General features: G+C 51.9%; 1 protein-coding gene across 3 annotated transcripts; it reads left to right on the top strand.

Moving 5' to 3' along the window:
- The first annotated feature begins 2,806 nt into the window (after positions 1–2,806).
- CCN5 (cellular communication network factor 5) lies at positions 2,807–26,079 on the top strand. 3 transcript variants are annotated; one of them, XM_066385981.1, is made up of 5 exons: positions 2,807–2,932; positions 12,744–12,836; positions 17,008–17,224; positions 22,542–22,796; positions 24,948–26,079. In XM_066385981.1, the coding sequence occupies exons 2-5, from the start codon at positions 12,777–12,779 to the stop codon at positions 25,166–25,168; spliced, it is 753 nt and encodes a 250-aa protein (XP_066242078.1). In that variant the 5' UTR covers positions 2,807–2,932; positions 12,744–12,776; the 3' UTR covers positions 25,169–26,079. The 3 variants fall into 3 exon arrangements, with proteins under 3 accessions (XP_066242078.1, XP_066242076.1, XP_066242077.1); XM_066385979.1 differs by lacking the exon at positions 2,807–2,932 and adding an exon at positions 12,247–12,548; XM_066385980.1 differs by lacking the exon at positions 2,807–2,932 and adding an exon at positions 12,473–12,548 and having other exon boundaries at positions 12,722–12,836.
- Positions 26,080–27,959: the final 1,880 nt, after the last annotated feature.

Below are 27,959 nucleotides of genomic sequence, written 5' to 3'. Positions count from 1 at the left end.
AGGCTGAAAAAGGTAAAGTAATTGCCCCAGGCCGCACAGTTAGGAGGTAATAAAAGGGGCGTCTGAGCTCAGGCGGGTCGATCCAGAGCCCACACACTTACTGCGCCAGGGCGCTCGGCGCTCCTTCCGCTGCGACTGTTCATTCACCCTCTCTTTCTACCTGTCCCATTTGGACAGTGTCCACAGAGGAGACCCAGAGCAGAAAGAGGGGTTCTCAGGCTGTCCTGAAGCAGGTCATTCCCATCTGGACACCAGGGTGGTCTCCATAAAGGCGGGGGCCCTCTCTCCTGCCCTGGAGTGGAGACAGAAACTCCTTCCCAGACGGGTGACCTTTGGGGTTTGTTATGAATAGAGATTCTTTCTGGGGAACGTGACTGCTGATGCCAGAAGCTTGGGTCCCCAGGCTTAGCCCCCAGGAATGTAGGGAGAAGTCTCCAGGCCTCCGCCCTCCAGTCCAGTTCTCCCAGCTGCCTGGGCCAACCAGAGAGGAGGGTGGTTCTAGGCAGGGCCTTCTAGGGAGGTCAGGGACCTTTCATCCCCAAGCCGGGAGGGTGCTCCTCAGGGTAAAAACAGCTCCCGGCTTCAAAATCAGAAAAACCAGGAGTCTACCTCATCCTTCCTAGCTGTGTGGCATTGGACAGGCACCCAACCTGGCAAAGCCTCGGTTTTCATATCTGTCAAATGGGGATAATTATTATCCCAATCTCACAGCTGATCTTGGACTAGGGTGCAGTAACTCAGGTACCCAGCACACAATAGTTAAGGAAGTGCTGGGTCTTAGGCACTGACCTTGTACATGCAGGAGCCTGAGGGTGAGTGCCTCCTTAAATTATGCACCCTGTCACCTTAAAGCCACACCCTCATGCCCAACCTACTCCTAGAGTTGTCCAGGGAAGGAAGTGAGATATTCTGTGCAAACACATTAGCACAGTGCCTAGTACATGCTTAGTGCTCATTCTTTGAGAAATGCTGTTATTATTACAATTATTCTTACTGACTGCCTTTCACAGGTAGGCTGGACCCTGACTCTGGGACTCTCTGTGGCCTCTGTCACTTCCTCCACCAGCATGTACTGTCATTATTTGTCCCCCTCTTGCAATATTTAATGACTATGAACTTCATTACTTTCCTAGTCCTAAAGCTCCTGCTCCCGGTTGCGGCATTCCAGCTGTGATTGCTGATATTGAGTGGGTGCTTACCACGTGCCGGTGCTGTGCTAAGCGTCCTGTACCAGCCCTCATTCAAGCTTTACCATGACGCTGTGAGGTAGGAACTATGATCATGCCCACTTTGCAAGTGAGGAAACTGAGGCACTGAAACATTAAGTAACGTATCCAAGAATGTGCTGTTAGGGAAGGCTGGAGCCGGGGGCAGACCAAGGCGGTCTAATCCCACAAACCCACACGGCGGAGCCCAGAACACCGCGCCTTCACCTGGTCCCGTCCTTCCCCCAAGAGGTGCAGACGGGTGGCTGGAGGCAGGGGCCCCCGTGCCCAGGTAGGAAGGCTGACTTCTCTGAGCTGTGCCAGGTCCCAACACCTGGGGACACAGGATGGCCCGGATACGCTCTGGACCTTTCCAGGCCACAGCAAGTAGTTTCTGAGTTCTTCCCAAGCCAACAATGGCTTCTGCCTTCAGGCTGTGATACTGACATTGAGCTCATATTTCCTGACCGCTCACTCTGAACCAGCGCTACGCCACATGCTTCGCGTTCAAGGCCTCCATCGAGCCTCAAGGCCTCCATCGAGCCTCGGGAGAGCGTCCTCATTTATTATTGTTTCTGTGTTGTGCCTGAGGGAGACTTCCAGACCAGGGTCACAGCTCAATATGCGGCAGGTCCAAGATCTGGACTCCCATTTCCTGAATCCCAGGTGAGCGGCTGGGTGAAGGTTTGGCTGCTGGGGGCCCTGTGGGCACTTGACCATAGTCACTGCCACCTTCTGCAGGAGCGAGGGCTGGGGGTGGGGTGGGAGGAAGGCACATGTCTGGGCTCCAAACATTCTAAGTCTGGCTGCTCCATGGCTAGGCTCCCAAACACACACACGTTACTTTGGATAAAGTAGGACACAAGACAGGTAAGTTTTGCTTTGGGGAGGATAGCTCACCACCAGTAAAGATGCTGAGGTTTGTTATTTGTATACATCAGTTTTTTCCCCTGCCTCCAACCTCCTTCCTATGAAAAGCATCTTCCATCCTGGCCACCAGAGTGATCACATCCCTGGCCACCTGCAGGCTCTGCTCGGGACTGTCCATGGCCTCTCACCCCACAGAACGTCTGAACGCTTTCCTGGCATCCAAAGCTGTTTGCAGACATCCCTCAGCCTTGCCTTCTGTTGCTCCCACCATTCACACACCTCAGGCCCGCACACCACAGTCTTTGCTATTCCACAAACAGGTCGTGCAGCAGAGACTCGTGCCGTGGGCTGGCCTGGCCTCTTTGCCTTCCCCAGGCGGCTCCCTCTGCCTCAGATGTCCTTCTTCCCCCAGATCTCTCTCCTCGGGCTGGACTGGGCTGGGCTCACCTGAACTTCCAGGCCTGAGAGTGACTACGCAATGCGCTACATGACAAAAATGCAGGCTTTGAACTTGGACAGAGATGGATTCAACCCCAGCCCTGCCCTTTACCAGCTACAGGACCTTGGGCTGGCCCGGTGTGTCTCAGTTTGCTTCTCTGAACATAGAATAAAACGACCTAGTTCATGGGGGGCTCTGAGGGAGGGGAAGGCCATGCACACAGCCTCAGGCGCAGTGCCTGCAGCACGGCCAGGGATCAGAAAGCATCAGGTATTCACTAGCCTGCTCCACAGTCAGGTTTGAACGCCCCCTTGGTATCTACGGGTCTCTGTGCTGGGATAGAGCGGTGAAGGGACTCATGTGGCCCAGAGAGGCTGGAGAGGCAGACGCTCACCAACGGGTTGTCACTGTGACATAGGTAGGTCACTCTCACCTCCCGGGTGTGGCGGGAACCTTGACTTTGAAGCTCCCGGGGGGGGCAGAACCTGAATCTAATTTATCTCTGTGACCTTGGCTCCTCAGTCACTGCCTGGATGCTCAGCTGCAAACATTTCTGTAACAATCATTTCATTGTTACAACAATACTAATGATACAACAATGGTTCTGTATTATCACCATTTCCATTTTTCAGATGGGGAAACTGAGGAACAGAAAAGTTAAGCAGATTTCCCAGGGTTTTATAGCCAATGGGGGGCGCAGTCAGGATTTGAACCCGGGTTGCCTGGCTCCAGACTCCAGTTGATTCATGCCCCCCCCCCGAGTGAATGCCACTTCCCAGGGGTGTCCAGAACAGGCTTGGTCCCCTGGCTCAGGGAGCCCCAGGGCTGGCACGAAGACCTTGCCCACCTCAGTGCCCCAACCTCTGGACTCCTCATCTTTCTACTCCCCAGGTGGGCTGTGGAGGAAAACAAGGTCCCAGCTGCAGCCTCTGATGTCCCCTGCCAAGCTGGCATTCGGAGGCCCGGGGGTGCCTCAGGGGATCCCAACCCAGCAGCTGGGCCGACTCCAGGGCCAGCGTTTCCGTAAACACCCAGTGAGCCAGCCTTTCGTGGTGAGTCCACGGGCTGCTGGCCCCAAGGGCAGAGGTTTGGCTGACCCTGTGCGGTTTCCTCTAACACGGCCATTTCTACCCCCTCTGCCTGGTTGGGCTTCCGGTAATAAAGGGTCTGCTCTGGGGCCGGTGTGGCTGGTGAGATGGGGCTCTGGGACCTCCCTGTCCCACTTACCTCCACTTGGGCTCCTCAAAGCTGGTGTAGAAGCCCCTCACTGCAGCCTGGACAGCCCACATGGCCACTGGGTCTGAGGGTAAACCGGCTCTAAGGGGACAGGCTCAGGCGCTGAGCCCAGAGGGAGGGTGTGGCTGGAACGCAGCCTGTTGCTCCTTTCTGAGAGGTTGCAGGGCGGCAGGGGGTGGGGTGGGGGGACAAAAAACTGGAGCCAGGGCCAGATAGCTTGGAGATGGAAGGGGATGTCTCAGCTGTGGCCATCACCCCCTTCTCACCCAGAGATAGTGGTGACAAGGTGCCATGGGGGGTACTGAAGAAATGCCAATCGTGGTGAGGGCACCATCTCCTGAATACAACTTGGCCCTAGCCGTTTAATTCTCATAATCAGCCCACTTGGAAACAGAGGCCCAGAGAGGTAAGGTAACTTGCCCCAGGTCACACAGTGAGTGACAGAGCCAGGATGGGACTGAGTCTCTCCCTTCGCACTGAACCACTTCTGTCTTACTGTCTGAGTCCCAGGCAGTAGGAGCTGGAAGGTGTTTGCAGGCCATTGCCTAAGAGCTACCATAGCACAGTGGGGAAGAGCAGCGATTCAGGGGCCAGCTCAGATGCCTGGGTTCAAATCCCAGCTCTGCCTCCTCTTGGTCATGTGGCTTTAGGCAAGCTATTTCATTTCTCGGTGCCTCAATTTCCCCGTCTGTGAAACGAGGACAATAACGATACAACACTAGAGGGTTGCTGTGAGGACCGAGTGAACACGTGGCTCGTGGTAAGGCCTCCGCGAACACTAGTTGCTTCTAGTCTCTCGCCAGCCGTCCCCTGCGGAGCTGGGGAGACACAGGCCCAGAGATGGAGGCCAAGCCTGCTGACTCTTGCGTGGGGCAGAGCATAGCTCTAGCCCATGCCTCCTGTGGGGCCACTGAGAAGCTGTGGTGTGTCTGAGCGGAGGGGAGTCACTGGACGCACAGCCGCCTCTGGAGGAAGGGAGGCCCTGCCGAGGTCAGAGCCCAGGAGAGGAGAGCAGTGAGTCAACGCGCTGCGTGAGCTCGGGCCAGGCCCTTCCCCTCCGGGTCTCAGTGTCTCCTCCCGAGGGGGGAGGGCGCTTGGACTCTTGGACTCAGGGTGGCTCCTGAGGACCCCAGGGTGGGGGAGGGCAAGAGCCCCCTACACTCTGCCTCATCCTGAACAGTTTTCCTTGGGCCTTTTTAAATATTAGTTTCGTACGGGATTTTGTTCCTAACAAGGGTCTGCTGGCGGAGGGTGGGGACGTGAGAGCTGTGGCCAGCAAGGAGCATGAACGGGGCTCCCCTCCTCCTACCTGGGGACCTCAGGCCGAGCTGTGGCCAGCAAGGAGCATGAACGGGGCTCCCCTCCTCCTACCTGGGGACCTCGGGCCGAGCTGATGACCGGCTGGTGACTCACTCCCTTCTCAGCACTTCCTGCCATCCATGACTGGGAGTCCTATGGGGACAGCCTCTCAGCTGGGTCTCCTGACCAGTGTTCGCCCCCCCCCCCCCTCCTCCAGCACACATAGGGGCTGGGAACAATTACCTCTCTCCTCGGGCCGGGCCAGATGTTCACGTGGGCATTGGCTTTGCTGACTACATGTGACTCCGGCTCCCTCAGAACTGGAAGGGTCTCAAGAAGCCACACGGGTCAACCCTGTCATATTACAGCAGGGGAACTGAGCCCCGAGAGGTGAGGGGGGGACTCGCCCAAGGCCACTCAGGGGTAGAAGGAAGGAGGAACCTGGCATACTGAAGCCTGGCCCAGCGCTTTGCTACATCTCCAGATAGTCCCTGGAGGTCCCTCCCGAGGCTTCTGTCCCTATTCCCACCCTCGGTTACAAATGTCCTCCCCAACTAACCCCGCCAGGCTCGCAGCCTCATTGCACCGCCTCCTGCCTGGCTCTGCAGGCTTCACTCAGCTCCTCACAGCTCCCAGCAGCTCCCGCTCCCCCGCTGGCCTCAGGTCTTTGTTCTCTGGTCCCTGTTTTAAGTGCTTTTTCTCTTGGACGACTCCTACTCTTGCTTTATGACTCAACTCAGATGTCACCTCCTCCAACAAGACTTCCAAAGCCACCTTTCCCACCTCCCGGGCTGGGTTAGGTCCTCGTCTCTCGTCGCCCTCAGTACCTGGTACTTGCTGCTAACAGCGCTTGTCTCTGTCTTTCCCTCTAGTCTCTGAGCTCCTTGTGGGCAGAGACCTTATTTTTGATTCTTTATTTAATAGAATGCATGGCCCACTATATTCAGTGTTTGTTGAATGAATAAATGGATATACAGATAGATGGATAGATGGCTGGCTGGCTGGCTGGATAGATAAACACATGGATCAGTGGATGGACAGGTGGATTGACAGACAAATGGATGGGTGGGTCAGACAGATAATGGCATCTGTAGGGACTCAGACAGTAACTTGACATCCTGACTGATGGAGGGGCTCCTGGCTGAGGAGGCAGTCACCTAACCTGGTACTGTATTTGCCTCCTCCATGGGATATCTGGCCACGAGCACAGCCATCTCTGCCCAGGTGCCAGGGCCCTCTTGACCGACTGATTTCAACTGACTGAGGTCTCTTGAACTCAGGTAATTAGTCAGACATCTACAGGAGCCACCTCTGCCTCTGACATTCTAGAACTCTGTGACCCTGAGCGCCCTCCCTCCATACTCCCCTCTGGGTCAGAACTGCCTCTCCGGAGATGCTTCCAGGTATAGAAACGTAGATTCCTAGAGCCAATAGGCCCTAGAAAGTATGGCATTCACCCCTCTTCCATTTGCAGATGAGGAAACTGAGGCCAAGCAAGGCCATAGAACTTGCCTAAGAATGCAGTAAAGCTGGCATTAGGTCTTGGGTCCTCCAATTCATTCCCATTCATTCATTCATTCATTCATGCAACAAATATGTATCTAGCCCCTAATGTATGCCAGGTTCAGTGCCTGTTTCCTGGCACACTAGGTCTGTAAGTAAACCCTCACATCAATTCCGAAGCCTCTCCCTTGCCCCATTATGACTTCCTCCAGCTCCCCAGTAGGCTTACCTAAGCCTCACCAGCTGCACCCTTGGCACAGTCCCCGTGCCAACCCCCTTACCCAGAAAATGAGGACAACATTCTTGCCGGGAACTCCCAGCTCACACTGGCATGTGCAGCTGTGTACAGAGCTGGTCACACACATGCGCCGAGAGCGCCACACTTCACCCTCTCTCTGTGGGGACTGTGTTGGTTTCTGCACACAGAACCAGCTCAGGCTGAAGCCACGTGTTAAACTGTTCAAGCCCTACCGCTGACCTGGAAGCTCATCATGGCACCTGGGATTGCAAGGCTGAGAGCTGACCTCTGAACTCCTACCCAGACTAGGGGAGGTGTGGAAGAAGAGGCCATAGACGGGTGTCTGGGGTCAGGTCAGATTGACAGGCAACAGGTAGCAATCACACCGCCCCACATCAGCCCCTCCCAACATGGCCCTAGGCTGTGCAGAGTGGAGGCTGCCAGTCTTGGAGAGATAGAGCTTTATGTTAAGGAGCAGAAGCCCAGACAGGGGCCAGTCGTGGCTATTTGCTGGGCCCCTTCTATGGACCTTCCTGATGGAGAAGACCTCACTGAAGATGTGGAACAACTCAGTAGGGCAAGGGCCAAAAGGAGGTTCAGCTGCTCATAAGGGAACACCTCCCGAGAACAGATCAGAGAACTAAAGAAGAATGAGGAGGAGCCACAGAACCAAAGCTGGTTAGGATGAAATGAACATGAAACAGACTCCTCATAAGGCTGATCATGACCCAAGAGAAATGACGGAATAAAATAAAATACAGAGTAAAAGAAGAAGAAGGACATGGACTTCACAGGGAGTAAAAGTAATTTAAAAACCATTGCGAACAGTTACACACTTATAAATTTGAAAACTTAGGGAAAATGGATAAATTTTATAGAAAGCTATAAAATGTGAAAAGGTTAGCCCAGGAAGGAATAGAGAATATAAATAGGTCAATCAGTATTATTGAAATAGAGAATATAAAAAGGTCAATCAGGATTATTAAAACGGAAGTGGTAGTCAAGCCCTCTCATCCCTTGATATCATCATACTTAGACATTCTTACAGGTGAGTTCTGCTGAAATTTAAGAAACAGTTAATGCCTAACCTATACAAGTAGCTTAAAAAAAATGAAGCCATCCTATTTATTTTCTGAGGCAAGTGTCATCTTGATTAAAAAACCTGGATAAGACCTGACCAGGTGGTGGTGCAGTGGATAGAGCATCGGACTGGGATGTGGAGGACCCAGGTTCGAGACCTCAAGGTCGCCAGCTTGAGCACGGGTTCATCTGGTTTGAGCTAAAAGCTCACCAGCTTGAGCAAGGGGTTACTCAGTCTGCTGTAACCCCCCGCCCTCCGGTCAAGGCACATCTGAGAAAGCAATCAATGAACAAGACAATATAAATAAAATTATAAACCTGTTTTACTTATGAACATGGGATGGCAAAACACTAAAAAATATTAGCCAACTGAACAGTGTGTTACAGTACCGAAAGGTTTATCTCAGAAATGCATCAACATCAGAAGATCCTAATGTAACCCAATGAACAGACTGAAATAGGAAATTGTCATTTAGTCATTCAACCAATATTGATTGAGCTCCAACTCATCCTGTGCCCCAGGCATCACTCTTAAGGGGGCACTCACTCTCAGGATCTTGCAAGTGCAAGGTTGGCGCCCGAGAGGGAGAGCTCCTTACATTTTGTTCGCTGGGCGACCCTCTTCCCCTCCCTACGGCTAGCACTGTAAGTCCGGGCGGGAGCCAGGATTTGAAGCCCAGACCATTTGACTATGAGCCTGAGTTTGTTTCCAGCAATGCAAAGGGCACACATGCTCATTCTGGAGTCTTATTTGGGGGGGCATAGCAGCAGCCAAAAGATCAATGGGTTCCCTGGATTGCCACATCCCTCCGGTGCCAAACTTGGCAGTTTGGGGGCCTGTACCACAGGCAAGCAGTCAGCAAAGTGGCAGTTCTGGCCGCAGTCCTTGGGCACTTTGAACTGTGTATGAAAGGCTCATCACTCGCACGTTCACGGCCAGAGGGCCTCGGTGCCAGCGCGTGCTTCCTGAATTGGCTGGGTTGCAGGGCCTCCGCTGTCCACACGTGCCCATCCTCGGTGACTAGAGAGGACAAATCCCAAGAAAAAATCCATGTTTGGCTCTGGCCGATTGGCTCAGTGGTAGAGCGTTGGCCTGGCATGCAGGAGTCCTGGGTTCGATTCCCGGCCAGGGCACACAGGAGAAGCACCCATCTGCTTCTCCACCCCTCCCCCTCTCCTTCCTCTCTGTCTCTCTCTTCCCCTCCCGCAGCCAAGGCTCCATTGGAGCAAAGTTGGCCTGGGCGCTGAGGATGGCTCTGTGGCCTCTGCCTCAGGCGCTAGAATGGCTCTGGTTGCAACAGAGTGACGCCCCAGATGGGCAGAGCATCGCCCCCTGGTGGGCGTGCCGGGTGGATCCCGGTCGGGCGCATGCGGGAGTCTGTCTGACTGCCTCCCCGTTTCCAACTTCAGAAAAATACAAAAAAAAAAAAAAAATCCATGCTTGACTCAGAGCAGCCCCTTCAGGCGGCGGCAACACTTCCACTCATCTCCTGGCACCTCCCTGGGCAGCTGCCCCCTCACCTCCTCACCATCAGGGGAGTGTTTCCTGTGAGTGATGTTGTTGATGTTACCCTTCCTCGTGCCCCTCACCGCCTCCTCACACCTCCTTTCTCTCCCGTCTCCTTTCTCTCCTCAGAGAAAGAAGAAACTGATGGTGTCATGGGTGAACAAGTCAAAACTTATCAAATTGTACACTTGTAAGATGTGCAGTTGACTCTATGCTGACCATACCTCAATAAACCTGTTAAAACAGGAAAAACACAAAAACAATGACTGTCGAGTGAGGGGGAAGAAGAAGACACAGTTTTTTCAATCCTGTCGTCTTATGTGACTGCTTGGCGTTCTGACTGGTGTTTAAAATTTAAAACATTGAAACCGTGTGAGCTGTGAAGGATAATGATCATGTGAAGTGCAGATTTTAGTTCACACATGAAGTTTTTTTTTTTATCTGATGATTATTACTGAAAATCATTTTGTTGTATAAAGAAGAGGGTGTTCAAAAATTATCCACTCGGGGTATAAAATACCTTAGGCATGCCTCTGATATAAAACAAGGATTTATCCATCAATCATTAGACAATCAATTAGTCATTGTATCTCTCCTTCCCTGCAAGTCTAGACACCCCACCCCTACCCCTAGCCACTTCCTCCAACCATAAATAATCAAATTCTGCATTTTTATCTTCATCCTGTGAACTCTGAGAAAAAAAAGATACCTACTAAGAAGGGTTCCTGGTGGCTTACTGGGCTCAAATTTTTTTAAAAAACAAAGCCTAGCAGCCATGTTCTGCACAGAGGGCTTTCCGGCACACTGCACATGTCAGAGAAGCCTTGCTGAACTGCCTGCCTACAGTGTTTCTGCCATCTGACCAGTGCTTCTAAAGGCTTCCTGGAATCCCATTTCAACCACTAGTGCCAGGGGTCCCCAAACTTTTTACACAGGGGCCAGTTCACTGTCCCTCAGACCGTTGGAGGGCCGGACTATAAAAAAACTATGAACAAATCCCTATGCACACTGCACATATCTTATTTTAAAGTAAAAAAACAAAATGGGAACAAATACAATATTTAAAATAAAGAACAAGTAAATTTAAATCAACAAACTGACCAGTATTTCAATGGGAACTATGGGCCTGCTTTTGGCTAATGAGATGGTCAATGTCCAGTTCCATATTTGTCACTGCTAGCCGTAACAAGCGCTTCCGGAGCCGTGACGCAAGCGTCCGGCGTCACCGGAAGTAGTACTGTACCTGAGCAATGCCGTGCTTTGCGGTGCCGCTGCCACATACAGTACTCCAGGAGCACAGGACGGGTGCATCCTGTGCTCCTCTCACTGACCACCAATGAAAGAGGTGCCCCTTCTGGAATTGCAGCAGGGGTTGGATAAATGGCCTCAAGGGGCCACATGCAGGCCCACAGGCAGTTGTTTGGGGACCCCTGCACTAGGGCTGAGGCTTTCCCCATCCAGCTGGAGCTGTGCAGCCCCAACCAATCAAAAAGGCTTATTTCTGACCAATCAGCATGGTGCCTTTTGGACCAATCAAACTGTGAGAATTTGGAGTCCTCATTTGCATAAGAACAGACCAATCAGGGACCTGGGGCAGGGGCTCCTGTCTATATAAGCCAGCTCCCCTGTGGCTCTGAGTGCACTGTTCCTTTCCATGAAAGACAGAAGGCTGTGTCTCCCTGGCTGAGCTGAAACACTGATGATGTCTCACCAGAGCAGATCAGCACAGAGTGCAGACAGACCATGGAACAGAGCAGAACTGTGTAGCCAGAGAGAGGCTGCTTGGCCTCAGGGCTGCCTCACAGCTGTGCTGTTTTCACAGTTGTTCTGTAGCAAAATTGAGCTGTTTTGCACTGAGTACAGTTTCCCTCATTCCTGCACCCCAAATTGGGGATTCCTGTTGGCATTGAATTGGCACCAGTGATCATCAGTTGACATCCTCTATCCCCCTCATCTTCTTCCCCTAAGATGGCAACCGGAGGGGTGTCTCCCCGCTGCTGAAAAGTCCCTCAATCTGACACCTGGATCAAGTCCCTCTCCCCCTTCCACCAGCCGCCCATTTTGGAACCCTCTGCTCTCTGGCTCCCTCCCTTTGAGGTTCGGGGTACTGGTGGAGAGTATGGGGGCCAAAGGCTTCTCCAGCCACCCCTTGCCATCACCTCTGTTATCTTTGCAAAGTCTACAGTTGAAGCTCATTCTTTACATTCACCCCAGGGCTGGAATGTTGTAGATGTCCCCCAATCACTAGTGGCTTGAATTTGGGTGTCCTACTCTCCACGTACAATACCACTGCCCTCCTCACAGTCAGCCCTGGTGACCCCAGGGATCTTAGGGTCCTAAAACAGCCAATGCTATCATGCCCGTCCCCACCTCTAGGTGTATGTGCATGCTGTTTCCTCTGCCTGGAACATTCTGCCCTCTCTGACGCCATCTTTCCTTGGCTCTCTGGGAAGGCGCCTCCTTCAGAAAGCTGTCCCTCACCCTCAGTCTCAACCAGGACCCCTCCTTGGTGTGCCCAGAAATTCCACCTGTTTTCTCACTGTCGTCTCCGACTCTGGGCTTTGACCCAATGGCCGTACTGTGTATCCAGTCCCTCAGAGATAGCAGGAGGGCATAAAATAGATTCAGTTCTTCCAGATCTGATGGTGGTGCCCAGCAAGTGCCAGCACGCAATAGGTCCAGCCTGTGTGGGCTCATCTGCTGCGGCCGCCTGCCAGCGCCCAGCAAGCAAGCTCTGGGGAGGCCCCTTGTTGCCAAAAAGCAAACAGGCCGCCAGGGAAGTTTTGCTGTGGGTCACACCCACCTCTGGGTGGCTGCCAGTCCTCCTGCCAGAAACCGCAGGTCCTCCAAAGCTGCCCAGAGACCGGGCCACAGGGCTTAGGAGGACTTGGGTCAGCTCCGCTAAGGGGGTGTCTGCCCAACACTTCCTGGATCCACAGCCCCCCGGGGTCGGGCAGGGGGTCTGGGCAGGGCTGCCGCAGCTACAGCTGAGGCATGGGAAGGCCTTTTTGGGCTGGGAGGAGCTACAGAGGCCCCTGCCAGCCTTTCACAGGCTCTTGGTGCTGACACTGGCTCTGGCTTTCACACACACACTCACACATACACACACAAACACACACACACACACACTGGCAGACACCCCCTTGGTGGCCTCCACAGTCTCACCTTCAGGTAAATGGGCTCATCAGCGGGAGGCTGAGGATGGGGAGAGGAGCAAGGAATGCAAAGACCAGTGTGTGTGTGTGTGTGTGTGAGTGTGTGTTTGCGTGTGTGTGTGTGTGTGTGTGTGTGTGTTTGCGTGTGTGTGAGCCTGGGAGTGACCTCATAGCCTCCGGAACATAAAGACTTACAGGTCCTGCCTCCCAGGCTCAAAGCTGGCTCCGTGGGGGACACAGTGACATGAGAGGCACACTACAGACCCACCTCCTGGCCTTCTCCTTCCTCTGCCTCCTCTCAAAGGTAAGGGGGACGCTGGGGCCCTGAAACATCGCTGACTTCCTTGGTATGGTGGGGGAGGCACGAAATCACCGCCGAGGACCCCTGGAAGGGGCCCTGCAGGGACCGTGTTGGGCTAGGGAGGTTCCCTCCTTGGTGCCCAGACAGCTGCCTCTGGCCCGCTCTGCTGTGTGACCTCAAGCAAGTCCCTTCTCTCTGAGCCTCAGCTGCCCCTCGGTTGAATGGGCACGATATTCCTGAGGTCTTTGTGAAGATCATTTTTGATAATTCATCTAAAGTGCTTAGCACAGGACCTGGCACATGGCGAAAGTTCAAAGGAGAACTTGCATGCATCTTACCAACCCCACCACGCTCTACAGAGCGGAAGGGGGTGTCCTCCTCGCAAGGTGGACTCTGACCTGCTTTGCCTCACAATGAGCCAGGATTTGAATGGATGCCGGTGTCTAACTCATTGGAAAGTTCATACCGCAAGGGCATTGATTCTGTTGGGCCTTTAGGCAGTGAGTGACCTGCTAACCCTGGCTAGACGGGACAGAGAGACATCTTCATAGAATAATGACCTTCTCTTATGGGACATTTTTCAAAGAGCTTATGGAATGGCTACCTTGTCTAACGTACCCAACAACAAGGCTCAGAGAGGGTAAGCAAGTTGCCCAAAGCCACACAGTAAAGAAACATCAGAGCAATAGAGGAGGTAGAGCAGACATAAGTCCTGGGCGTGTGGGGATGGGCTGGAGACTTCAGTTTGTGCCTCTCCACCCCAGCCTAGGCCATGGCCACAGTTGCTGGACTCTGTCATCCCCTCAGCAAATGCTGAGTTCTCCATCCAATGGGGACGCCCCCCCCCCAAGCCATAATCTCTCTGTATTTTCATGCTCCTTTGAGGGGCTTGGGCAGGAGTTTCTCCCTTCAGATCTCAAGCCTTGGAGCAGGGTAGGGTGAGAAGCCTGCGGGTACCCCAATCCTACTGTTTGTTCTGCCAAAGGGGTGGGCAACACACATGCCAGGGTGGGTGGCTGGGGGAGTTGGAACAGGGGACTTAGGGTTTGGGGTCCAGGATTAAATGAAAAGCCAAAATGAAGCCATCCTTGACTTCCTGTGCACCCCTTCGTTCTTCCCGGGGCCCCGGGAGCCGGGCAGCATCCTACCTAGAACACAGGGACTTTGTCATCGTGAACATGGAAAGCCACCACAATCCTCAGAGAGAGAATGCCATGTCCTCCAAGCCGGTGGGCTCCTGGGCTCAGGGCTATGGACAGAGGTTGGGGGCAGAGATTTGGAAACAAGCAGAGCCACGTTAACTGAGAACTGGCTGTGACCTTACTTAATCCCTGTCACTACCCCAAGATAGGTGGTCTCCATTCCATGTTACTGAGGAGGAAACAACTCCTTCCCCAGTTAAGTGAAGTGCTCAAGGCCTCACAGCAAGCCAGTGGTATTCTTTAGATTTCAACGTTGCCCGGGAGATGCCATGTCCAGGGCTCTCACCACAGACCCTTGTCCCCTGGTGAGCACAGCAGGGGTCTGGGAAACCAGGGGGGAATGGGGCCACTTGAACAGAGGGATGGGGTGGTTAGGATGGAGGTGGAGATAGGAAAACCAGAGAGGGCATATCTCTCCTCGGCTATGCTGGAACACCCTCCCCAACTTGTCATTAGTCCTCTTGAACACATGGGTAAACTGAGGCAAAGGCTAAGCTGGCATCAGAGACCCCAGAGAACAAGAGGCGGGCATGGCAATGAAGAGCCGAGGCCTTGGGTTCCAATCCTGGCTTTACCTCTTCCTGGAGAGGAACATTGCCTTGGGCTTCCGTTTCCTCATCTTTAAAATGGGCATAATGACAGCACCTCACACTGGAGGGTAAAATTAGACAATATATTAAAGGGCTCAGTACACGGCACGCCCATGGTGTGCCGTGAATATTAGCCATATTCATTGATCTCATTAGTAACCTCTCCAGGGTATCCAGCCCCTGCCAAGCTTGCCTGGTAGAAAGAGCCCGAAGTGGGAAGCCAGGTACAAAACGAAGGCTCATGTCCACCGCCTGCTTTCAGGTGGGAGGGACCTGAGAGCCAGTTCTGGGCAGGGTTCCCCACTTCCCACTAGCCAAGGGAGATGAGCCTTCTGTTTGGCAAGGGACCCAAAATTCCAGCCGGCCTATTGCCTCTCAGGTCAATTCCATGTTAATCTGCATTTATTAAAAGGCAGATTTTGCCCTGGCCGGTTGGCTCAGTGGTAGAGCATCGGCCTGGCATGCAGGAGTTCCAGGTTCGATTCCCGGCCAGGGCACACAGGAGAAGCACCCATCTGCTTCTCCACCCCTCCCCCTCTCCTTCCTCTCTGTCTCTCTCTTCCCCTCCCGCAGCCAAGGCTCCATTGGAGCAAAGTTGGCCTGGGCGCTGAGGATGGCTCTGTGGCCTCTGCCTCAGGCGCTAGAATGGCTCTGGTTGCAACAGAGCAACACCTCAGATGGGCAGAGTGTCTCCCCCTGGTGGGTGTGCCAGGTGGATCCTGATCGGGCGCATGCGAGAGTCTGTCTGACTGCCTCCCCGTTTCCAACTTCAGAAAAATACAAAAAAAAAAAAGAAAAGAAAAGGCAGATTTCAATTCATAAAGAAGCACCCGCGAGGCTGCATATCTAATAAGCTTCCTGGTGAGGTTTCTGTAACTGGTCTAGACCGCACTGAGGGGCGAGAATAGGCCAGGCCACCTTGTCTAGAATCTCTTCAGTATCACCTAGTCCCCTGCCTGAAATTCCTGCAAACGTTGGCACTTATTCCTCGTGAGGCCCAGGGCACCCAGCTGCACCACCAGCTTCCATCACCAGTGCCATTTTAGATGGGAGCCTGGTGAGCACTTCCTGCTCTGAGACCCCACCAGAAGCTGGTCAGCCTGATTGGGGCGCCCCCTCGTGGCTAGGGTGGGAACTGCAAGCCACTGATAGTATGTTTGCAGAGTAGAGGTGGGACAAGATGGGAACCGGGTCATTGCCTGCTTTGGGGCCACACAGGGGCCCAAGATGATTGATTTCATCTTCCTAAACTGTAGTCTTCTCTTCGCTAGATAAAAAGTCCAGTCCCCCAGGGATCCTACTAAAGTTCAGTCTTCCATGGGTGTGGCCACTGGGAATAGCTTGAATTATGTCTACCTCTTGGTCCCCACCTTCAACTGGACATGTGAGGAGCCTATGGCATCTGGTTTCTGGTTTGGTTGTTTCTCTGTCCTGAGTGGGGAGGGGCAGTCAGGACACTGCCCCCGGGGTGTGGGTCCCAGGCTCAGACTTTCCCCTATGACAGGAAGAGTCAACCCCCCACCCTGGGATGCTGGGTCCTCAGCGAAGAGGCAGGTCCCAGCTCTGCAGCTGACACACTGCAACTCTGGGCAAGTCCCTTCCCTTGTCTGACGCTCAGGTGTCCCTCTGTACATGGCAGGGGAAAGGGTTAGAGAAGCCCCTGAACAACCTGTTAAACATTCAGATCCCAGGGCCCCGCCCCGAAGTTCTGACCCAGTAAGTCCCGGAGGAGGCCTAGGGGCTGGTGTCTTACCAAGTTTCCTGGTTCATGGCTGCTCGTCCAGCAACATATTCCGGTTTGGCTTCCAGATCAAAAAACCCCCATGATACTGTTGGATTTATTCAGCCCTTAAGACAAGTATCTACAGTCTGCCTGCTGGAAAATGTACAGGACCCTGTGGTTTTGAAGCTTCATGTGGCAGCTTTTGCCTTCTGTAAGCTCCGGAAGGGCAGGGCCTAAGCCCTTTACTGTATGTAATTCACCATGATGACCGTCACGGCCAAACGCATGGAGCCTCGGCTGCATGCCAGGCCTGTGCTAAGGGTTTAAGCTGCACCGTTTCATGTGCTCCCCCCACAATCCTGAGTTAGATTGCCCCCTTTTCACAAGTGAGCATGCAGAGGCTCAGAGAGTTTAAGTGCCTTGCCCAAGGCCACTCAGCTAATAACCGGCAGAGTTAGGACTGGAACGCTAGTCCGGAGTCCATGCTCGCGACCACAGTGAGTACCGGGGGACTGCCAGGGTTCAAGGCCAGGTCTGTGTCTTTCTGGGGCCAGGGTGTGGATCCCACACTTCCCAGCCTGGCAGAGAGGTAGCTAATTGGGAGGGTCTCACTGCCCACCTTCAACAACCATGGCTGAGTGAAGGCTCTGTCTTTGCAGGTGTGTGCCCAGCTGTGCCCAACACCATGTGCCTGCCCCTGGCCGCCACCCCAGTGCCCACTGGGGGTGCCCCTGGTGCTGGACGGCTGCAACTGCTGCCGGGTATGTGCACGTCGGCTCGGGGAACCCTGCGACCATCTCCACGTCTGTGACCCCAGCCAGGGCCTGGTCTGTCAGCTCGGGGCGGGCCCTGGTGGCCGGGGGGCCGTGTGCCTCTGTAAGCAGGTTTGCGGGATCGATGGAGGGTGTGGTTGGAGGGGAGGGGCGCCAAGGCCATGGTGTCCTCAGTCAAAGGGAAGCCCTTCTCTCTCCCCATTAACCTCATCTCGGGTACACCATCAATTCCAGCCTAGGCCCACTCCCTGCTTCTCCCCTCTCTATTTGACGACCGTGCCACTGCCTGAGCAGCTTCCCCCATTCCTACCTGTCCGAATCATAGCCAACTCGCAATGCCAAATGCAACACCTCCTCCCCGAGAAGCCGTCGCAGATTCTTCTAACCAGAAATCCTCAGCCCCTTCTCAGGACCCTCACAATACTTTCGGGGAAATAAAAGTGCAATCCCTTATTTAGGGCATAACATATGGCCAGGCACTGTGCTTAGCACTTACTACATAAATCACATAACCCTCACAATAATCCTCTGAGGTAAGAACCTTTAGGCCCATTTTATAGATGACAACACTGAGGTGCATAGATATTAACTGACAAGCTTAATATCACACAGTTTGGGACCTGATCCAACAGGCTCTAAAGGTCTTCCCCCTGGATCTAGAGAAAAAAATTTTTTAATTTGGTTTTTTTTTTTAAGACTTTATTCATTTTAGAGAGAGAGAGAGAGAGAAGAGGGGAGGAGCAGGAAGCATCAACTCCCATATGTGCCTTGACCAGGCAAGCCCAGGGTTTCGAACCGGCAACCTCAGTGTTCTAGGTCGATGCTTTATCCACTGCGCCACCACAGGTCAGGTCCCAGTTTGAATTGAGTCTGCATTTCCCAGTGACCCTGAGCGTCCTACATCTTCCACCACTCTTCTAGGCCTCGGGCCCCTGGCGCTTTCGACCAGGTTCTCAGCTTTATATTTGGGACCAGATAATTCTTGCTGTGGGGGCTGTCCTATGCTTGGTAGGATATTTAGCAGTGTCTCTGGTCTCTACCCACTAGATGCCTATGGCACCCAAATGATGACAATCTGTCTTCAGACATTGCTGAGTGTGCCCTGGGGAGGGGGGCATAACCATCTCCAATGATGAAACACTGCTTTAGAAAAATAGAAAGAACCAAGAGACTGTTTCTTTTTACTTTTCTTTCTTTCCTTCCTTCCTCTCCCCCTCTTTCTTTCTATATAATAATAAGCCTTGTAGAGCAATAGACCTCTTTCATCTATTACACGTCAAACTTTTATAAAAACAAGAACAGGAGACAGAGGCCCATGAAGCACTGACAGGGAGTCCATTTATAGGAACAACCCTGTTAACAAGCAGAACAACAAAACTTAGAGACAGAAAGTTATCCTTTAGGCAATTCTTGTTACATCCCTTATTTGATCAGAGGTTTATAAGAAGAAGAAAGGGGACATTTGTTAGATAAACTCATAAATGATTGCTAATAAAAATGCACCTAAAGAAAGAAATGAGACAAGTCACACTTAGATCATAAGGCTGATATTTAGATTAGCATCGGCACGTGTAAGGCACTGGCAGAGTTTATGCACTGACACTGCATAGCACTCAGCAGACGCCAGGTGCTAAGAGTTTCACAAACATCACCTCATCTAATCTCATGGCAACCATGTGAGGCAGGCACTGATGCTATCCTTATTTTATAAATGGAAAAAGGAGGCACAGAGAGGTTAAGCTTCTTGGCCAAAGTCACACAGCTCATAAGTAGCTGAGCTTGGACTTGAACACAGGAAGCTGGCTATACTTAGTTTCCATTGCTTTAAAGCCTGACACTCAGCATATGGTTGGTACCTAGTGACTGCTAGAACCAATAACTTCATTAAGGGACCTTTAAAATTCCATCTTGATTCAGACTCAAACACCTGGGGGCCAAAAATTTACTTGGTCCTTGCCCCTTCCTGCAACACCCAGCCCCGGTCACACAACATGGTGGGTACTCATGATTGTTTCATGATTTGAAATGAATTTGGAGGCTGGGAGCTGGTGAATCCCACAGGCGGGCCAGAGCCAGCTAAGACTTCCCAGGGGCTGAACTGGGTCTTGGCTCTGAGGGGTCCCCCAGTCCCCTGAGCTCCCTCACCCCAAACGTGCAGCTTCCACAGCCCAGCGGAGGGTAGCTTCAGCCTTCCTCTGGCTCAGTTACAAATTTTGGAGTCCTTCTTGATATCTATTTTTTTTACATCCCACATATTAGCCAGCAGCAAATTCTTCGCAAGACTCCGGGACCTGACACTTCTCTGTCCCTCCACGGCTACCACCCTGGTCTGAGCCCCATCATCCCGTGCCTGGATCTGGCAGTAGTTCCATAAGTCTCCCTGCTTCTGTCCTGGTCTATTCTCAACATAGTAGCCCAAAGGCCCCTCTTAATACACAAGTCAGATCACATCCATCCTCTGCCTGAAAGCCTCTAACAGCTTCGTATTTCCTCGGAGTAAAAAGCAAAGTCCTCTTAATGACCCACAAGGCCCCACAGGGTCCTGATCCTGTTAGCTCTCTTATCTAATTCCCTCTCTCCCTGCTGTCCTCTGCTCCAGCTACACTGGCCTCTTTGCTGCTCCTTAAATATCCCAGACATATTCCCAACCTCAGGGCCTTTGCACTGGCTATTCCTTGTACTGTGTTCTTTTCCCCAAATGATAAGTTCCCTCACCTTCTTCACATATTTGCTCAAACATCACCTCCTCAGTGAGGCCTTCCCTGATCACCACATTTAAAAAATTACCACCCTGCCCTCCTTTATTTTTCCAGCACTAATCTGATATCATAAACTCTACATACTTGTTTATTGTGTTTATTTCCACTAGAGCCAAAAAGCTCCAATGAGGGCAAGATTTTGCTTGTTTTACCTGTTTTAGTTGTTGCTGTATCACAAGTGCCGGGAATAGTGCCTGGTGCATAGTAGGCACTCAATAAATAACCATTAAATGAATGAATGAGTGCATGAATGATTAATAACAATTGTTCTAGTAGGGCTAGCAGTATTAGGCGTTATTTATTGAGCATGTACTGTGAGCAAGCCCTTTACGCTCATGACTTCATTTTAACTTTAGTTATGAGGTAGGTCCTATTATTATTCCTATTTTGCAGATGAGGAAACAGAGACTGAGAGAGGTTAAATCACCTGCTTAAGATCACACAGCACGGAAATAACTAAAGACAAACTTCCCTACCCCCAAAAACAAAAACTTGTATTGTTCCTTCTCCTGCAAGGGACTTTTAGAGGGAAGACGGATGCAGAAATCACGAGATGATAAACCCGTGGCCTGAAATTAGTTGGGGAAGGTTGTTGGACAAGGGGGCACTGGAGAGGGTATGAGAACGGGAGTGGGGTTTGGGCAGCAGTATGTGTGCATGGATGGATGGGGACCCAAGTGCGAGTGAGTTTGGGGGCAGCTCGTGCTGTTTGGGACCATGTACACGGTGCACCAGGGCTGGGGAGTGGCTGCCCAGGCGTCATTCCTCCACCGCCTTCCCAGCCAGCTCTGAGCTGGAGGACCCAGGAGAGGCTCCAAGAAACCTTGCTAAAATTATCACCCCTCCAGCGGACTTTCCTAAACAGTCCCTCTGTTTACCAGGCCATCTCAGCAACCAAGAGGCCCAGGGCTGCGGCACCAGGGCTGGAGACTGGGATTAAGGTGCAACTGCCCCTGCAGTTTCTGGGACACCAGTAGCTACATGGTCCAGGCCAAAAGGTTGGGACTTGAAGCCAAAGGGCTGTGGTCAGGAAGGAGCAAGGACAGAGAGCTGACACTCGTCCTGTGCCCCCAGAGGAAGAAACATCACTCATGCCCGTTTATTGAGCATCTGCTATGTTCCAGACTTGGGGCAAAATGCTTGAAGTGCACTAGCTCATTTAACCTACCAGCAGCGGCCCTGTGCGCAGGGTACCATGGCTCAGAGAGGTGAAGTAACTTGTCCCAGGGCCCTCAGCTTACAAGTGGGGAACTGGCATTTGAACCCAAGTCTATATGGTTCCAAAATTCCTGCGTGTGTACGGGCCTCTTTGAGGTTTTTCTCTTTTGACCTGGAAAAACCTGCTTGCCAACAAGTCCTTTCTTCCAGACCCAGCTGAACTGCCACCCACGCCTCCAGGAAGCTCTCCTGATTGCGCCGTTCTTTGAACTTCCCGAGCAGCTCACAGGCACCTCTCCAGGGCAATTTATTATATCTTGGGGATGATGACTTTCACATCTGTCTCCCCCTCTGGCCCCTGAGTCTGTCCAGACAAGGACTGTGTCTTAGTCCTTCCTGGCCAGGAGCAGGGTAGGGTGGTTGGCACATAGAAGGGACACAATACATATCTCTGGAACTATAGGAGTCAGAACTATTTTATCAGTGTCTCTGATGTGCTGGGCCCTGTGCCAGGCATTCATTCAAAGGGCATGAATGTGTCCCATTCATGCTGTGAACCAGCACGGGAAATGCCAGGGTGAACATTCTCAGCCCCAGACTTCAAGCAAGTCTAGCAGAGGAAGTGGTAATAACGCCCATATCGTGAGGGATCCATTCAAAGTGTGTTTCCTGAGCACCTACTATACACCTCGCACTGTGCTGGGTAATATGCACAAATTATCTCATGCAACTGAAGGTAGATTACTGTTCTCATCATTGCTGTGGTTAAGGTGACTCAGAGAAGTTAAGTAGCCTACCTGAAGTCACAGGGCCAGCAAGTTAAGCCCTGACCTCCAGTGATGACAAGTAGATGGACCATGAAAATGTGTTGTATGAAATTTCACTGTGTATATCATAGTTACTCATTATTAATGTCATAACTATGCTAATAGCAACAACAGATCGGCTAGGATTTGTTAACTTCTCCTTTATGTCGTATTCATTTCATACAGCATGTTTGTTTAGTCTATATCACAGCCCCATGAAATACAGGGTGAGACAAAAGTAGGTTTACAGTTATGAGCATGCAAAAGATTTTGTTCTTGTATTATTATGTATTAATTATTGTATTATTTGTATGGTAACTGTAAGCCTACTTTTGCCCACCCCTGTAAGTACCTTTATGGCCAGTTTTTCAAGAGAGGGAACTGAAGCAGGAAGTGAAATCACTTGGCCGAGGTCCACAGCTAATAAAGGGCTCAAACCGGGTCAGTCTTCTTGCAGACCCTGTGCCAGGATGCACTGGTCACGCCATCTTCCTGCAGGTGCCAGGGCAGGCAGGCCATGGGAGGGGTGCAGATCATGGGTCTGGAGCCCCTTGGCAGTGCTCAGAGCGTTAAGGGCGCTGCCGGCCAGTGGGCTCTGGGCCAGCTCTGCACAGAACCATATGGAGGATGCGGCCAGCACAGCATTGACCAGGAAAAGGTGGGGATCACCAATGGAGGTCCTCTTTGTCCTCCGCAGGGGGAGAGGATGACGGGAGTTGTGAGGTGAATGGCCACCTGTACCGGGATGGGGAGGTCTTCCAGCCCCACTGCAGGATTCGCTGTCGCTGTGAGGATGGCGGCTTCACCTGTGTGCCGCTGTGCAGTGAGGATGTCCGTCTGCCCAGCTGGGACTGCCCCTATCCCAAGAGGGTGGAGATTCCGGGCAGGTGCTGCCCTGAGTGGGTGTGCGACCAAGCAGGGTGGCTGGGGGTCCAGCCCTTCCCAGCCCAAGGTGAGTGCAGGGGGTGCCCAGGCCATGGGGCAGGGCCGCCTGGAGGGGCGGGGCCGCTTGAAGGGGCGGGCCGCCTGGAGGGAGGGGCGGGGCCTGAGGTGTCGGAACACTTGGACCCATCAAGGCCAAGGTTTACTGACAGCAGCAGGGAGGGGGCAGTGACTGAGGAGACATATAGGAAAGTGGAGTAGAGAGTCACAGACCTATTTAAAACCGACATAACCAGAAACAGTGGTAGAAGTATGTCATTTTAAATCATAAATAAATAAAAGTAAAAACTGGTGGCAGAGTGGAGAAGGGAAAGGAGAATTAGAATGCTTGAACCAAATTCTCAATTTCATAGTAAAGTATACTATTATAATATGTATTGTTACAATAGTTGTAATAATATTGATACATATTAATAACATTTATATAACATAACAAGTATATTATCGTGTATATATATATATAATATTAATATACTGTTATTATTTGGGCTTATCAAAAGAGGAACCCCAGCCCTGGCCGGTTGGCTCAGTGGTAGAGCGTCGGCCTGGCGTGCAGGGGTCCCGGGTTCGATTCCCAGCCAGGGCACACAGGAGAAGCGCCCATCTGCTTCTCCACCCCTCCCCCTCTCCTTCCTCTCTGTCTCTCTCTTCCCCTCCTGCAGCCAAGGCTCCATTGGAGCAAAAATGGCCCGGGCGCTGGGGATGGCTCCTTGGCCTCTGCCCCAGGCGCTAGAGTGGCTCTGGTTGCGACAGAGCAACGCCCCAGAGGGGCAGAGCATCGCCCCCTGGTGGGCAGAGCGTCGCCCCCTGGTGGGCGTGCCGGGTGGATCCCGGTTGGGCGCATGCGGGAGTCTGTCTGACTGTCTCTCCCCGTTTCCAGCTTCAGGAAAAAAAAAAAAAAAGAGGAACCCCAAACTGAATGTAGCCAGGGGGTTGGCTCTGGGACATGGGCCCAGAGGTGGGCAGGGGTGGAGGAAGACAGTTACCGCCTGCTAGGAAATCTTCAGTTTTAGAGAGTTTGTTGTTATAGTGAGGGTTTCTAAAAATTATTATTATATGAATGTGATTTTTTTTTAAAGGAAACTGAAAGGCAGGTATTGGTTCCATAGATGATGGCACCACAGGAGAGGCAGTAGAGCGTGGTGGGTTCAGCATGAAGTCTGCCCGCGTTCTAAGCCCAGTTCTCCCTAGCTGTGTGACTCCGAGAACGTTGCTTAACTTCTCTGTGCCTCAGGTCCTTCAACTGTAACGTAAGAGCACCCACCTCACAGAGTTGTTGTAAGGACTGGATGAGTTAATACAGGTAAAGCCCAGCCCACAGCACTCCATTGGCAGTAAGTAGCTGTTGTTATCACATCTGTTTAAATCCATAGGAGAATGCCATGAGTCCACCTTATGTATAAAAAGCAGGCTGGGACACTGTGTGTGCAATTATATCTCCATTATGTGTGTGTACATATATGTATCATACGTGCTGCACACGTGTGCATATAACACAGGGCTCCTCAACCTGGGCACTACTGACGTTTGGGCCGCATAATGCTTCACCGAGGGGCCATCCTGTGCACTGTGGGATGTTTAGCAGCATCCCTGGTCTCTACCCACTAGATCCCAGTAGCAACCTCCCCTGGTAGTGACAACCAAAACTTCTCCAGACATTGCCCGGTGACCCCTGGAGGACAAAATCATCCCTGGCTGAGAACCACTCTTATGAAGGGCCGGAAGGAAGGACACCAAAGCATCAGCAGAGGAGACTGAGACTTGGGGAGGAGGAAAAGGCAGGCCCTGGGGAACCCGCCAGTTTGTTCCAGGCAGAGCCTTGGAGTCACTAGCCTCCCTGTCGCCAAGACACGGCAGCACCGTGCACAAGCTCTGACCTCCTTGTAAAAAGAGAAACCCACCAATGACCGGTGAACGGTCACGGTCAGCACCATCAGAGTTGCCCAGTAACCATCGTGTACAAGTAGCAGGTGCCGTGCTAAGTACTTCACCTCCATTATTGTATTCAATCCTAACGATCGACCATTAGGAGATTTACAAAGGAAGAAACTGAGGTCCAGAGAGGTTAAGCAACATGACCAAGACTGTACCACAACCCAGCGGGTTGTTTTGGCTGCCAAGTCCTGACCTCACAGCGCTGACCCTTCTTTCTTCCCTCCAGGACTCCAGTCTTCTGGTCTTGTTGCTCCCCCAGCTGCTGGGGTCCCCTGTCCAGAATGGAGCACAGCCTGGGGCCCCTGCTCAACCTCCTGTGGGCTAGGCGTGACCACCCGGGTGTCCAACCAGAACCGCTTCTGCCGACTAGAGACCCAGCGCCGCCTGTGCCTGCCTGGGCCCTGCCCGCCCGCCAGTGGCCGCTACCCACTGAACAGTGCCTTTTAGAGTCAGGCCCAGGCAGTCTCGGCTACAGGCAACAACCCAGCTCAGGTTCCCCATGCGGGCCCTGGAGGACGACAAGAGTGGTCACGAGGTCTGTCTGGATCGTGAGATGGGGCAGGGATGCATGCATTAGTCCCGTTTCCTCTAACTCCCAGCCTGGGGCGCTGGACAGGTTTCTAGGGCCTTCTGGTCCATTCCCAGGCTCCACACACAGCCTTTATCAAACACACACGCGGACTAGCTTTCTGGGAGGTAGGACAATCATCTCTCCTCAACCATCAGGCTCAGGCAGGTCCTGGGCTGGGCTGGGCTGGCTATTTCTCTGGGGGTGTGGTGAAGAGGGTCCCAGGTCTTCTGAACCTCCTGCACCCTTTCCTGTGATGCTGTAAAACGTCCCTGAACGTGTGCCACGCGTGAACTCGCATGTCAGGCTTGTGCTGAGAAAAAGCCCTCCCCATCTTGGGCAGAATTCCGGGGCTGAATGCTTCAGGAAAATCGCAAGAGGGAATCATTTCTTGCAGCGAGTCAGAAAATCGGCCTTGAATGGGTTCATTCAACTCAGCTTGTATTTCTAATAATTACCCCTTCTGAGCACCTGCGACGTGCTGGACGCTGAGCTGGACACTTTGTACAGATCAGTGCTTTGCAATGTTTTGGACTCGAGAAAAGCAGGGGAGTCTGTCCCCTGGGGGCCAGAGAACACAGTCTGAAATAAACCAACCCAAGTATGAAGTTCTATTGTTTAAAAAAAAACCCTTATCTATAAATTTATGTCCTCCTCTATGATCTACTGTATTTGTGAAAAACTATGTTTCCTTCAGGATTCAACCAGGAAATTAGAAAACACACAGTTAAATGCACAGGTCTTAAGCGTGTGGTTTAATGAGTCTTTACAATATACACGCCTATGTAACCCGCACCTCAATCAAGGTATAAAACATTGCCATCATCTCAGACAGTTTCCCCCGCCCCCTTCCTACTCATCTCCTCCGTGTTCCCTGAAGATAACTGTTGATCGGAGTTCTGTCACCACAGATGAGTATTGCTTGTTCTTGAACTTCGTATAGATAGAATCACACAGTAGGTAGGTACTCTTGAATGAATGGCTGCTTTTGCTCAATTCTAGCCCTGGGGCCAAGGAGCCCAGGGAGGGCTGCCTGCTGGGAACAGGAGCCTCTGAGGAGATGAAGCCATATAGACCTTACAAAAAGTGGATGGAGATGGGGAGACAGCCCCCAGCTTCAGCTCTCTCCTGTTCCCCAATTTCCAGTGGGGCCTCCCATTGGTCAAACCTACTGGGGAGGGGGCTGGGGATGGAGCCTGAGAATGCAGAGCCCGGAGACACAAACAGCCAGGGTGGGGAGGGAGGGCCAGAGAGCCGGGGGAGTCCAGCCCACAAGGTTGTGAATGACCCGCCCCGCTCGGGTTCCGCCTCCTCTGGGAACCCCAGTTTGAGAACCACAGCCAGCGTTTCGGGCCACTTCATCTTCACAAAATGGAACTAACTTTAGTTCACAGACGAGGAAACAGTAGAAAAGTGGCCTGGTTAAAAGCTGGTCTGCTCCTGGGGTGGGATTTTCATCCAAGCTTTATGGTCTCTCATGGGCTGAGAGTTTCGGTGGACCTGGCGCTGCACAGGTGAACTCAGAACACAGAACCAGTTCAAATTCTGACAAAATCCCGAGAAATGAGAGCAGAGAGTGAGGGTGAGGACAATGAACTTGTATCGGAGGATTCCTACAGAGCCCTCTCTGCTGAGCGCTTCAACCACAGAATTGCATGTTGCCCTTGGGACACCCCTAAGGGAAAGTACTATTGATATTCCCATTTCAGAGATGGGTAAACTAAGGCTCGGAGTGATTAATGAGTTGCCCAGGATTGTGGTGCTGGACGCTGGGCCAGGGTGACTACAGACCCTAACCTCACCAATGAGCCGCTGTGAGAGGAACCGTGAAGAGTGGTCTGGGCCAGTCTGCCCAGTCCTGGCACTGCTGTGTCCTAGTGTGAACTCAGGCAGGGTACTTAAGTTCTTTGTGTCTCAGTTTCCTCTCCTCTAAAATGGGATAATGGCACTACTCAATACAGAGGGTTGTAGAGAATATTATGGGAATTAAGTAAACATTTTAACTATTATCTTGAACTGACTTCTTGGGGCTTTAGTTTTTCATCTGTAAAATGGGAATAAATAATAGTGCCCACCCTCCAGGATCAATCGCAAGATGAAAATCACAAGAAGGATGAGTGAGTATCTACCACGTAGGAGTATTGCAAATATCAGGTGAATAATTCCTCTGTGTTCACCTTAAATATAAGCTATTATCACCCTGCTTCCAAGTCAGAAAGCGATGAGAAGGCAAGGCTGGCAATCTTATCTGTGGAGAAGATGAGGAGGTGTTGGGGGGCAAAGGTCCCCAGGTGAAAATCCGGCTGTCCTCACTGCAGCTCAAAGCCAGAATACCCAGCCCAGCTGTTCCCATTATATTTGTACATTGTATCCATGTCATTGTAAATTGCATCCACATTGTTTCAAGGCACAATAGTCTATTCTTTCTTGTATAATATTCTATTGTGTGGATATACTACATTCTATTTATTCATTCTACTCTCCATGGGCATTTGGGTAGTTTCCAGCTTGGGCTATGATGAATAGGGCATTGTGAACAATTCTGGTACATTGGTAAACATTTCTGTTGACATATATTCAGAAGTCGAATTGTTGGGTTGGGGCTTGTGATCTTTCTCCGGGGTCACGTTACCTCCTGGTATAAATAATGGAAGTCTCTACACATAATAG

Source organism: Saccopteryx leptura, chromosome 5 (assembly GCF_036850995.1).
Source record: "Saccopteryx leptura isolate mSacLep1 chromosome 5, mSacLep1_pri_phased_curated, whole genome shotgun sequence".
Taxonomy (NCBI): domain Eukaryota; kingdom Metazoa; phylum Chordata; class Mammalia; order Chiroptera; family Emballonuridae; genus Saccopteryx; species Saccopteryx leptura.
The sequence above is the reverse complement of the archived record's forward strand: the minus strand, read 5'-3'. Positions and strand labels throughout refer to the sequence as shown.